The 10,477-nt window shown below is 39.7% G+C and overlaps 1 protein-coding gene and 1 long non-coding RNA gene across 2 annotated transcripts; one reads left to right on the top strand and one right to left on the bottom strand.

The window, feature by feature from the left end:
* Positions 1-1,519: 1,519 nt before the first annotated feature.
* LOC140236879 (uncharacterized) lies at positions 1,520-4,177 on the bottom strand. Its single transcript, XR_011901807.1, has 3 exons — positions 4,055-4,177; positions 2,480-2,610; positions 1,520-1,671 (listed from the first exon to the last, which is right to left on the bottom strand). It is a non-coding gene; the product is annotated as an uncharacterized lncRNA (long non-coding RNA).
* Positions 4,178-5,902: 1,725 nt separating this feature from the next.
* Positions 5,903-6,841, top strand: LOC140236423 (uncharacterized). The gene has a single exon (XM_072316349.1). It carries the CDS (start codon positions 5,903-5,905, stop codon positions 6,839-6,841), a length of 939 nt encoding a protein of 312 aa, XP_072172450.1.
* Positions 6,842-10,477: the final 3,636 nt, after the last annotated feature.

The raw sequence follows: 10,477 nt of genomic DNA, 5'->3' as shown, positions 1-10,477 counted from the left end.
GTGTTGATTAAACAAGTTTTCTTCAAATTACACATGTATATAGGAACTGTATTCTGGTTATAATTATTTGTTTGTCTTGAATTTTGACAAGCTTCTTTTTTTTGATAGTTGTGATTCTTTGTTATATTGCGTGTTGAATTGTTGTTATTTATTAATAGGCTTCTAAATTTCAACCGCTGATTAGAAAAAAAAAAATCTATGTAGATCATTTCATTGAGATTATACTTAAATAAAAATGTGTGACTGTAAATATACACAGCTTTAAATGGGCAAAATATAATCACACCCTTGTCACACTTCATACAATGTACATTTGTGAATAATAACATTTGATGGTACATGTACAGTTTATGAAGGGATAAGCCTATACCAGGTAGTGCTGGCGGTGGAGGTGGTCGAAGTCTTCAGGGAATTTATCAACATACAAACTGATATTCTCATTCTGCATTGGAGACATGCAACACACTTTTTTCCCCAAAAGAAACATGCTCATATAAAACACAAGAAGCAAGTCCTTCCAATCATCACAAAATAACATAGAGACAGCACACATGAATCCCAACATAACTTATGTTTAATAATATATGTGAAAACAAAATCACATACATTGTGCCAATAACTGCTTCTCTTTCAGAAAAAAAAAAATCAAATGCAAATACAATGCACCAAAATACTGTATGCACTTATCATTTTGCTTAATCATGCAACACTTAGAAAACTAACAGTTTTTCAAAATCGGTAAACTTTTGTAATGAAATCTTGATAATGTTAATTGCATTTTTAGGAAGCTCAATGTGCATTGTACATGTACATACATGTATTATATCTAACTTTACTGAAACGGACTTCCGGCTTATATTTTGTACATTATACAGGCATACCTGTGGGTGCCTATAGAATCTTCTCGAACATAGCAAATGATTAAAAGCAAGAATGTTTATTTTTACAATGGCTTAAACAGGAAAAGTGTAACAAACACATACTTTCTTTCACTGTCTCACATTCCGTTACTGTGTCAGCATCCGTCTCCAGATGAAATATACAGTTGTACTCATACGGGATGTAAACCCCTTGAAGGGGTTGGGTGACTGAGTTGGAAATCGGGAGGCTTTAGAAGAGGGGCCATCCTTCTTCACCGGCCACTCTTACGTTTTTTCCATTTTTGTTTGTTTGTTAGTTTGCGATTTTTTTTAAAGTTTCTTCTTTCACGCTTCCTAAAGGTTGCCTTTTCATGAACAGCCTTTGTATTTGCTGTAATGAACAAAGTAAAATTTTACACAAGTTGATGCAAGAGCAGTTGAACAATTTGGTTGCAACGTATTATCATATGTACCGGTAAACCCGGGTATCTATCGTGCAAACAATCACAGCCCAACCTGGCAAGAATTCCACTCAAAAGGAGTTTTGTTGTTGGGTACTTTTCACGTGCTAAGTTATATAACTTCTGAGAAGAATGTCTATCAATATTCCGCACACTTGACGAAAGGCCGTTTGTACCTACATACGCGTAAATGTGCTGCATCACCTCCACTAGTGTCAATGTCACACAGTTCAATCTTTTCCACTAAATAAGAGATTTTTTGCTCCAGGGTAACAAATACTTGTGCATCATTCCGATCCAGTTCCAGATTCTGTACCATTGAAACACCATAGATGTGAACCTTCAGCCATCTGTAAAAGAAATGCAGAAAAGGAAAGAAAATAAACATCATGACTGCACTGTTAAACATCAAAGAAACTCAAGAAAAATATTTTCAAAAAAAAAATGTTTCAATGAATCTATAAATGCTATACAAGCAAAGATAAAGAACAAATTTTATATTTCAGGAAAAGATTTTAATGAATTTCATAGTTTTAAATTCCAGTGCAAATGATTGGACCCCTCCCCCCCAAAAAAAAAAAAAAAAACAAAAACAAAAACAAAAACAAAAACAGAAAAGACAGAAAGAGAGAGAGATAAATTCTCACAGGATTTTGCTCAATACCCGCCAACACACACACACAACAAATGTCAGAATTATTACCCTTTTGTTTAGTGAGTATCATTCAGGAAAATGATGGGGGGGGGGGGGGGGGGTTGACACCCCCTTTCCCCACTGTTATGCTAATGGTACCAGCCATCTTCAAGTGCTATGGACATTAATGTTGACATGCATAAACAAACAAAACCCTACAAAAGTATAATTATTTTATTTCATTATTTAAGGACATAAGTTACAGTACTATAGACTTTCTTTTACATACAGTGTGCCTACAAATTGTACATAGGACATTAAAAGATGAACAACACTACTTGTGAAGATCAGGGTGAAAACCCCAGGTGGAGTAGTACACTATACAGTGTTATACATATTATATCTTCATATGACAACCCAGACTACTGCAAGAATCTTCAGAACTGGAGTCTGAAGGAGGGACTTAAATCTGCAGAAGAAAAAAAGGAGGAAAAAAAGAAAGATCAGAACATGAATTTACTTACTCAGTCATTTTGCTTGAAGGAGCTATCCCACAGTGGAGTTTCTGCATTTCTGGGAACCGACTCAGTAAGTGGAATGTGCTACATGATGAAGTTCGAAGCCAGGAACTTTCCTTGAATGTCCAGTATTTTGACTGCAAGGAATTCAGAAAGAAGATGTTAAACAATCAAAATACAATGTATGATAGATTCCAGTTACCATGGTTACTGATCTATTCTCTAATACTTATATGAATGTACAATGATAGCCTAAAGCTTCGAATTGACGGGTAAATATAGACACCCTAAAATTTTTTAACGCGGACATACTTGTAGTTAGCCTAATTGAAAACCAAGGTCTACATGTACACATTAGCCTGAACAGATGCAATGCGGCAACAGTGTACAGCTGTTTGTACATAACAACCTGTGTACAGCCAGGAAAATAAAACAAAAATTAATTTGATGAAAAATAAACTCTGAAAACAGTCAATCAATGTGCTACATTTGTACATGTAGGCCCAGCCGTGTGCCTTTACTACAGTTGTACATTCAGTTCTTCTTCTTCTTCTTCTTCTGTATGTGGTATATATCACTTTGTAAAAGTTAACATAAAACAATTTTTGTTTGTTGCGATTGGGATGAAACTATCATTTGGTGAGGTACCAAAAAAAGTTAGACCGACAGTATCTGTCTCTTCACGACAGACTTCTTATCTTACATTGGGACATGTATGGTCAGCTGTACGTGTCCCAATGACAGTGATGAATGTCAGTAATTTATTAAGAATCCCACAGTGAAGAGACGGATACCGATGGTCTAACTCTAAGAAAATATTACGCCAAGGACCGTACAATTTTTATGATCGAACCACATGTAATTCACGATTAATAACTCTTGGTACTAGTACTACTACTTTATTTTGCTTGATCATGATTCATGGATAATTATAGCACTGTAAGAAATATCACATGTGGGTGGGTAGATCTTGTACAACTGTAGATCAAACTTCAAAGAAAGGCATGCGCGATGCGCAGATTAATAGTATGAAATAAACAGACAGACCAAAAACTTTTTTAAAAGTTACCATTTGCATTCTTTATCTTACCGGACTTCCACAAATTTAAACATTTAACTAGGCCCCCTAGCCCTACATAAACTTGATGCATCGGTTTTATAATAAGACTCAAGAGCATCGGCTACAACCTACTAAATCTACAACTTTTTTTTTATAAGATCTATCTAAAGGTTACTGACTGTATTCAACACGCCTTAGATCTGTAAATTTATAGATATTTCATGCAAGTCAGAAACAAACATGCACGAATTACGAGTGCAACCTACAAATTGTAGGTTACTGTTACCAGTTACACTTACAGCTAATCTACAAGTGTGTAGAACTTCCGTTCTACGGTTTTTAGACTTTTAATAGACAACTGACAGTGTGTTATCTACACTGACTTTAAGCTAAGATAGTTACAGCTGTATTAGATTTAATAATCCCCCATGGTTCTTTATGTACGGGACTACAGTCGCACAGAATGCACTGCGTCGCACAACTAAAAAATAACGATAAAGTGACGTAATATGGACACGTACCGTAGAGTAACAGTGGAAGCCGGTTTCGGAGTCCGCGTCGTTTCACAAAATTTCCGTCACTTTGAAGACAAATAGCGAAAATGTTTTATTTTTGAGCCCAAACGAGACTGCTATCAAAATGTTCGCTGGAGTTTTGGCTTTCCAACGATGCAATTGGTGTTACCGTCCAATTTGTAGAAGGGTCAGGATCCAGCAAAGTCTGACACCTTACAAAATGCAGAAAAAAAAAAAGAAAGCCAGTTTTCTTCCTCAAATAAATTGTTTTGGTTTTGATAATATTTTTTTTAAAAAGATGTACATATTCTGTAAGGTATTATTTCAATATTTGTCTAAAAATAATGCGAGCAGTGTACTTCTAGAAGACATCAGCAATTGATCTCGCAAAGCCTGTTGCCTTCTCTCATAATCTCGTGCACCGAAATCTGCACGCGAGACTTCGCGAGACGAAAAATAAAATGTTCACGTTTTGCACAGTGCGAGCGAACGCTGCCGGTAGACTGGTGTATCAATTTGAAGAGAGATAGCCCATTGAGGACGGACTGATTTTGCTACAACACGCATTTCCCATAGACACCTGCCCGAGTATACTCAGGACTTGTCCTGAACAGGTTAATGGTCTTCAAGAAAAGATGTAGATCAGAGTCCTGTGATGAGTTATGTGATGTCACAGAATATGAATATTTGCATATGAAATACATATTTATGAATAATCATATTACTTATTAAAAGATACCACTTATTAAATCTTTTTTTTTCTTTGTATGGAAAGACAATCATCTTGAAAGTGATCATGAGGTATTAAGGGTAGGGGATACATTTTACAGACCTCCCAAAATGCAGCAAAACATTAAATATGAACCTCAGGGGACTTGTTTAGGCCACTGCTGAGAAATTTGGAAGTCAACAGTTATCTACAGTTTTAATGCACAAAACTCAACTACTCAGTAGTTCTGTGTGTCAGCCACACTTAAGCCCTTTTTGTTGCAGTCTTCTGTATTTTTTTTTATCTATAAACACAAATCTAAAAGTATAAGAGCTGATGTAATAACATATAGAGTGTGTGGCAAGAATGTATATCTAATGTTTGTAAGTTTTGATGAACTTTCTTCACAAAATATACATGATGGACACACATGCAGTGCATGGGTCTGCAAAGGTAGCCTAGTAATAGACTGATGTAAATTCTTCTCATTCATCCAGTCGAAGTACAAGATCAAAGATTAGTTGAATCAAGAAACTGGAAATAAACTCACTGTTGCGACGTTTCGCCAATTATCAATTGGCTTCTTCGGGCGAATGAAGCTCCCGATGATGGAATGGCCCTTAAATAGTGCGAGATTGTGCAGAGCGATCCACGAGATCCACAAGGAAGGTGGTTTCAGCGATAGACAAAAACAGTTCTTGACTCCACCTACAGAACCTACAGTACCAGGATTTTATGGCCTGCCAAAGGTACATAAACCTGATCCCATTCCAGTGAGACCTATTGTAAGCTGCATTGGCTCTGTGACTTACAGCCTTGCCAAACACCTTGCCAACATTCTAAGTCCCTTAGTAGGAAAGTCCCCTCACCACGTGAAAAACAGCCAAGACTTCGTTGAGAAGATTTCACACATCAAACTAGCAGATAATGAAACATTAGTATCATATGATGTAAGTGCCTTATTTACATCGATTCCCTCATCTGAAGCAGTTAATGCGGTTAGGACATGTCTTAGTTGGGATGACAGCTGGAAGGATCGTACTTCACTTTCCATAGATCAGATTGTTGAAGCGCTAGGGGTTTGTTTGAGTACAACCTATTTTTCTTTCAACGGCAAGCACTACATACAACAACATGGATGTGCTATGGGTTCACCAGTTTCTCCCATAGTGGCCAACATCTACATGCAAGAGTTTGAGGCCACAGCACTGAGTACCTACTCTGGACACAAACCACGTATCTGGCTCCGCTACGTGGATGACACTTTTGTCATCCTCCATGAGGAAGAGAGTGCGTCTTTCTTTGGTCATATCAACTCCTTGGACACGCACATTTCCTTTACACAAGAAACATGCAAGGATGGACATCTGGCATTCCTAGATGTTGAGGTCCACGTCGATTCAAATGGTACCCTCTCCACTTCAGTGTACAGGAAACCGACCCATACGGACCAGTATCTTAATTTCCAGTCACATCACCCCTTGGTTCACAAACTTGCAGTCATCAGGACCCTCTTCCACAGAGCAGACACCATAGTTCACAGTCCACCTGAGGTTGAAAAAGAAAAGACCAACATCAAAAACGCCCTGGCTGGATGTGGATACCCAGACTGGGCATTCTCTAAAGCAGACACCCCGAAACGACAAAACAAGAACACACAGAGAACCCACGGTACACAGGGACGGAAAGTCACCATCACTATCCCGTACGTGCATGATCTGTCGGACAAGATCAAAAGGCTGTTTCAGAAACAGGGCATCACTACTGCCTTCAAGCCCCACAACACATTAAGGCAGAGATTAGTTCACGTCAAGGACCGAGCCGCCAAAGAAAAACAGAGAAACGTAGTCTATGGCATCCGATGTTCCCAGGAGGATTGCCATGATTTCTACATAGGGGAGACACAACAATCACAAAAAGCTCGTATGAACCAACACAGAAGACCCAGCAACTCAGAAAGCATCCCGGATTCAGCAGTATACACACACATCAATGCCAGCAAACATTCGTTTAACACCAATCAAGTGATTATTCTGGATAGAGAATCCAAGTGGTTTGAGAGGGGCGTCAAGGAAGCCATCTGAGAACGTGTGGAGAGACCTACACTTAACAAGAGAGGAGGTCTCCGCTTCAATTTATTGCACGCGTGGGACCGGGCCGTTCGCAAAATCCCAAGCCGTCTTTCGCGCGCTGGACAAGGTCCAGTGCGCTCTGCACAATCTCGCACTATTTAAGGGCCATTCCATCATCGGGAGCTTCATTCGCCCGAAGAAGCCAATTGATAATTGGCGAAACGTCGCAACAGTGAGTTTATTTCCAGTTTCTTGATTCAACTAATCTTTGATCTTATAGCCTAGTAATGTACTGGAATTTACGGTGAGCCCCGAAAAAAATTCAATTCAAAATCTAACGGTCAATAAAAATGTACTAAATGTTACCTTCCACTTTTAATACTTTATGGGAGTTTCTAAAATGATACTCTCTTCAACATACCACTGTATTTATACAACTCTTCATTTAAGGCATGCAAATGGGATTCCCTACCTTTAAAGCTTTCCATTAGTATATCAACTCTTGGGGTATTAATGCTTATGCACTTGTCAATGTAATGACTCGCCCCACTACCCCCGGATATGGGTGCGTCATTTCCTCGTTTGGTCCATCAAATTTGTGACCCAGGTGTTCGTCATTTTACCAGCTTTGTCCGTCAAATTTTTGACCGAGGGGTGCGTCAAAATCCCATCATTGTCGGTCAAATTTTTGACCGAGGGGTGCGTCATGGTACGTCACTTGGCTATGGAAAATAACACGCATTATTTTGAACCGAGGGGTGCGTCATGGTACTCACTTGGCTATGGAAAACTGCACGCATTTTTTGCACGCCACCAGCAGTGCCCTACGTACCGCGAGTGAAATTACAGTGAGCGCTTTCCCACGGCAAGTAAAAATCAAAGTCGGGAAGCGTTTTGGAATAAGAGGGAAAAATGCTTGCCAGAATCTGGCAAGCAAATAAAGAAGCCACCCTTTCTCCTCACATTTTCCCTCCAACAAACCCATGAAATCATGCATAGATAGGCAATCTCAAAGTAACAAACCAGGGACTGTTCAGCGATGTAACAATTTCAACCTTACTGTCAAACTTAGTGCCTATTGCATATTGCGATGCAACACGTACCAACACACATTGCTATCGAAGAAAGTTCATTTATATTCCAATACAATGTGCGTCTAAATAATGTTCTGTGCATGTGGTGACAAAGGCGAATTTTTTACAGTAAAAGAAGCGGCAGTAGAAGAAACTGCCTGCAGCATGCCATTTTCTGCTCGCGGGAAACCCTGACAAGACGCACGACGCTGTTTAGTACGCACCCGCTGTGCGAATCTCTACGTACAGTAGCGACTGGGCTCGCGGGAATGCCGTAGCGTGGTGTGTAGTTACCTGCGCTGCTGTATCATCCACCGGACTAGCAATGGCCGCGCACACATAGCGCATCGGCACACATGTGTTTGTATTGTCATGTACATGTATGGATTGCATGCACAGCATACATAGGTACTACTAACTGTACGGAATATCGTAGCAGCAGCGTGATGTACGGTGAATGACGGTACGGTGCTTACAGGGCCAGGGTAAGGGAAACTTGCCAAAACTTTTACAAATTATATTTACGAACCAAAAGAAAATGAAATTGCTTGAATAAAACGTACAGTATGCAAAAATCGTTTCTGTACTTTCGGGGGTGCGTCAAATGTACCGAGGATGTCCGTCAAAAAAGTGACCAAGGTGTGCGTCACTTTCAACGTGTTGTCCGTCAAAAAAGTGACTGTGGTGTTCATCACTTGCAGCGTTTTGTCCGTCAAAAAAGTGACTGTGGTGTCCGTCAAAAACCCCGTGTTGTCAGTCAAAAAATGACCATGACGCACCCATATCCGGGGGTAGTGGGGTGCGTCATTATACATTGACAAGTGCATTATAAATAAGATATGAAGAAATGGAAACTACTATGTGTAGATAGCTGTGGACTGGTGTGGTCTGTTTAAAGTCACTATCCTATGGATAGGACTACAGTAAAGTAAAGTACGCTTTATATGGCGTTGTTTCGTTGGCTGTAAACTTCAAAAGTAATTTCTAATCTAAATGATAGTGACAAGAAGTGAGACCAGGGACTGTGGGATGCTACTGCAAGTAGCATAGCCGGGGGCGGTCCAAGAGCCTTAATTATTGTGTCTACATGTATAATGTGTACTATGTGTAGCAGCACATCATTTGATCAGCACCTTATTCAGATAGCTCGCACACAGTCATACTCCACGTCTATATACGGGCATTAGGACTCACTAGGTGCATTAGAAACCAGGCATTCTCCCAATTAACCATACAGCAACCCATTCACAGGGTCTAGTACCAAAGACTACCAGTTGCAAGAAGGAGGCTGGTGTGGAAACGACAGTCCGAAATACATTCAGTGCAGCATTGCTATATTGTAGTTCCTGCTGTTACAACCGATGGTTTTCTCTCTGCTAAGCTCTGTTACACTGGCCTAGTGGTTCCCCATTAATTTTATAATTTATTACCAAAAAGGAGAGTGCTGTGGACCCGCTCCTACCCCCCTACCCAACTGAAAACTTCTGCAGTGAGCTCGCGGTATTTATATCCTCTCTAGCCAGAGTCACCTGACTAATCCTGTCTTATTAACCCATCATGTATCAAAATGTATTGGAGTACTATACAACCCGACTTCGATGGCTTGATATTTTCCGGGCCCTTTTCCCTAGGGCTTCTGGCCTTTTTTCCCTACTCAAAACATCGTTAATCTTGGTCTCTGCACAGTAGTATCATAAAACTATAGGGTGTTCCAAAACCTTGTATACAATTTCTCCATTGGAAAAGCACAGGGGCAAACTCTATGGGATTTTTACACATGTTCAAAAATTAAGGGCATGAGTCGCATATTTTAAAAGAAAACTGTACTGACATTTTCTAATTGTCTGATAATTCTAATCTACATTTTTTGACGCCTACTACTGGAAAGAGAGGATTGTAAAACCCAGGATAAGCCTGTAATGATTTTTTGAAAAAAATGAAAACGAGCAAGCCATGGAACGATCCATGCAATTTGGCCTACGTCACAGGTCCTCTTTGTGCACAACTCCGACATTAGCAAGACGAACTACATAATGCCAATTTACTGATGAAATCTCACACGAAGCACTCCAAAAGCTGTTATTCAGTATAATTGCAATATGGAGCTATAATAAATACGTTAAACAAGATCTATTAATCTTTAAAAGCATTCTCTTCAACAGCTTTTTATTTAGATAAAACTTGTGGGGAAATTCCAGATATGCAAAATGAAATTGGCATCGTTATCCGAACGTGCTGCCCATAGAAGACCGTGTGTAAGTAACATTACGCATTGATGATCATGATCGAGCGATGGTTCGCCAGTTCAAACTATCTGACGTAGATGAGGGCTGGGTGAATCTCGAAAATCCAAATGTAGATAGACTCTCTTCAACGGCACGCACGATTTACGCTTAGTGAGATGAAAGCGGTACCCAGTACACATAGACTCTGAAATACTAGAACTAGGACTAGGACTACTGAGCAGTCAAGGAGTAGGTTCTACGTGGTAGTCCAAGTTTTGATGAGTAGGCCCTACACTCACTCACCGTCGACATTGCAGCTGTAGGCCCTATGTGCACAGCGCTAAGGCACA

Source organism: Diadema setosum, chromosome 13, assembly GCF_964275005.1.
Source record: "Diadema setosum chromosome 13, eeDiaSeto1, whole genome shotgun sequence".
Lineage (NCBI taxonomy): Eukaryota > Metazoa > Echinodermata > Echinoidea > Diadematoida > Diadematidae > Diadema > Diadema setosum.
The sequence above is the reverse complement of the archived record's forward strand: the minus strand, read 5'-3'. Positions and strand labels throughout refer to the sequence as shown.

Bases quoted from the DNA above. Each gene is read 5' to 3' on its own strand.
- LOC140236423 (XM_072316349.1), top strand. From the start codon at position 5,903: ATGGGTTCACCAGTTTCTCCCATAGTGGCCAACATCTACATGCAAGAG.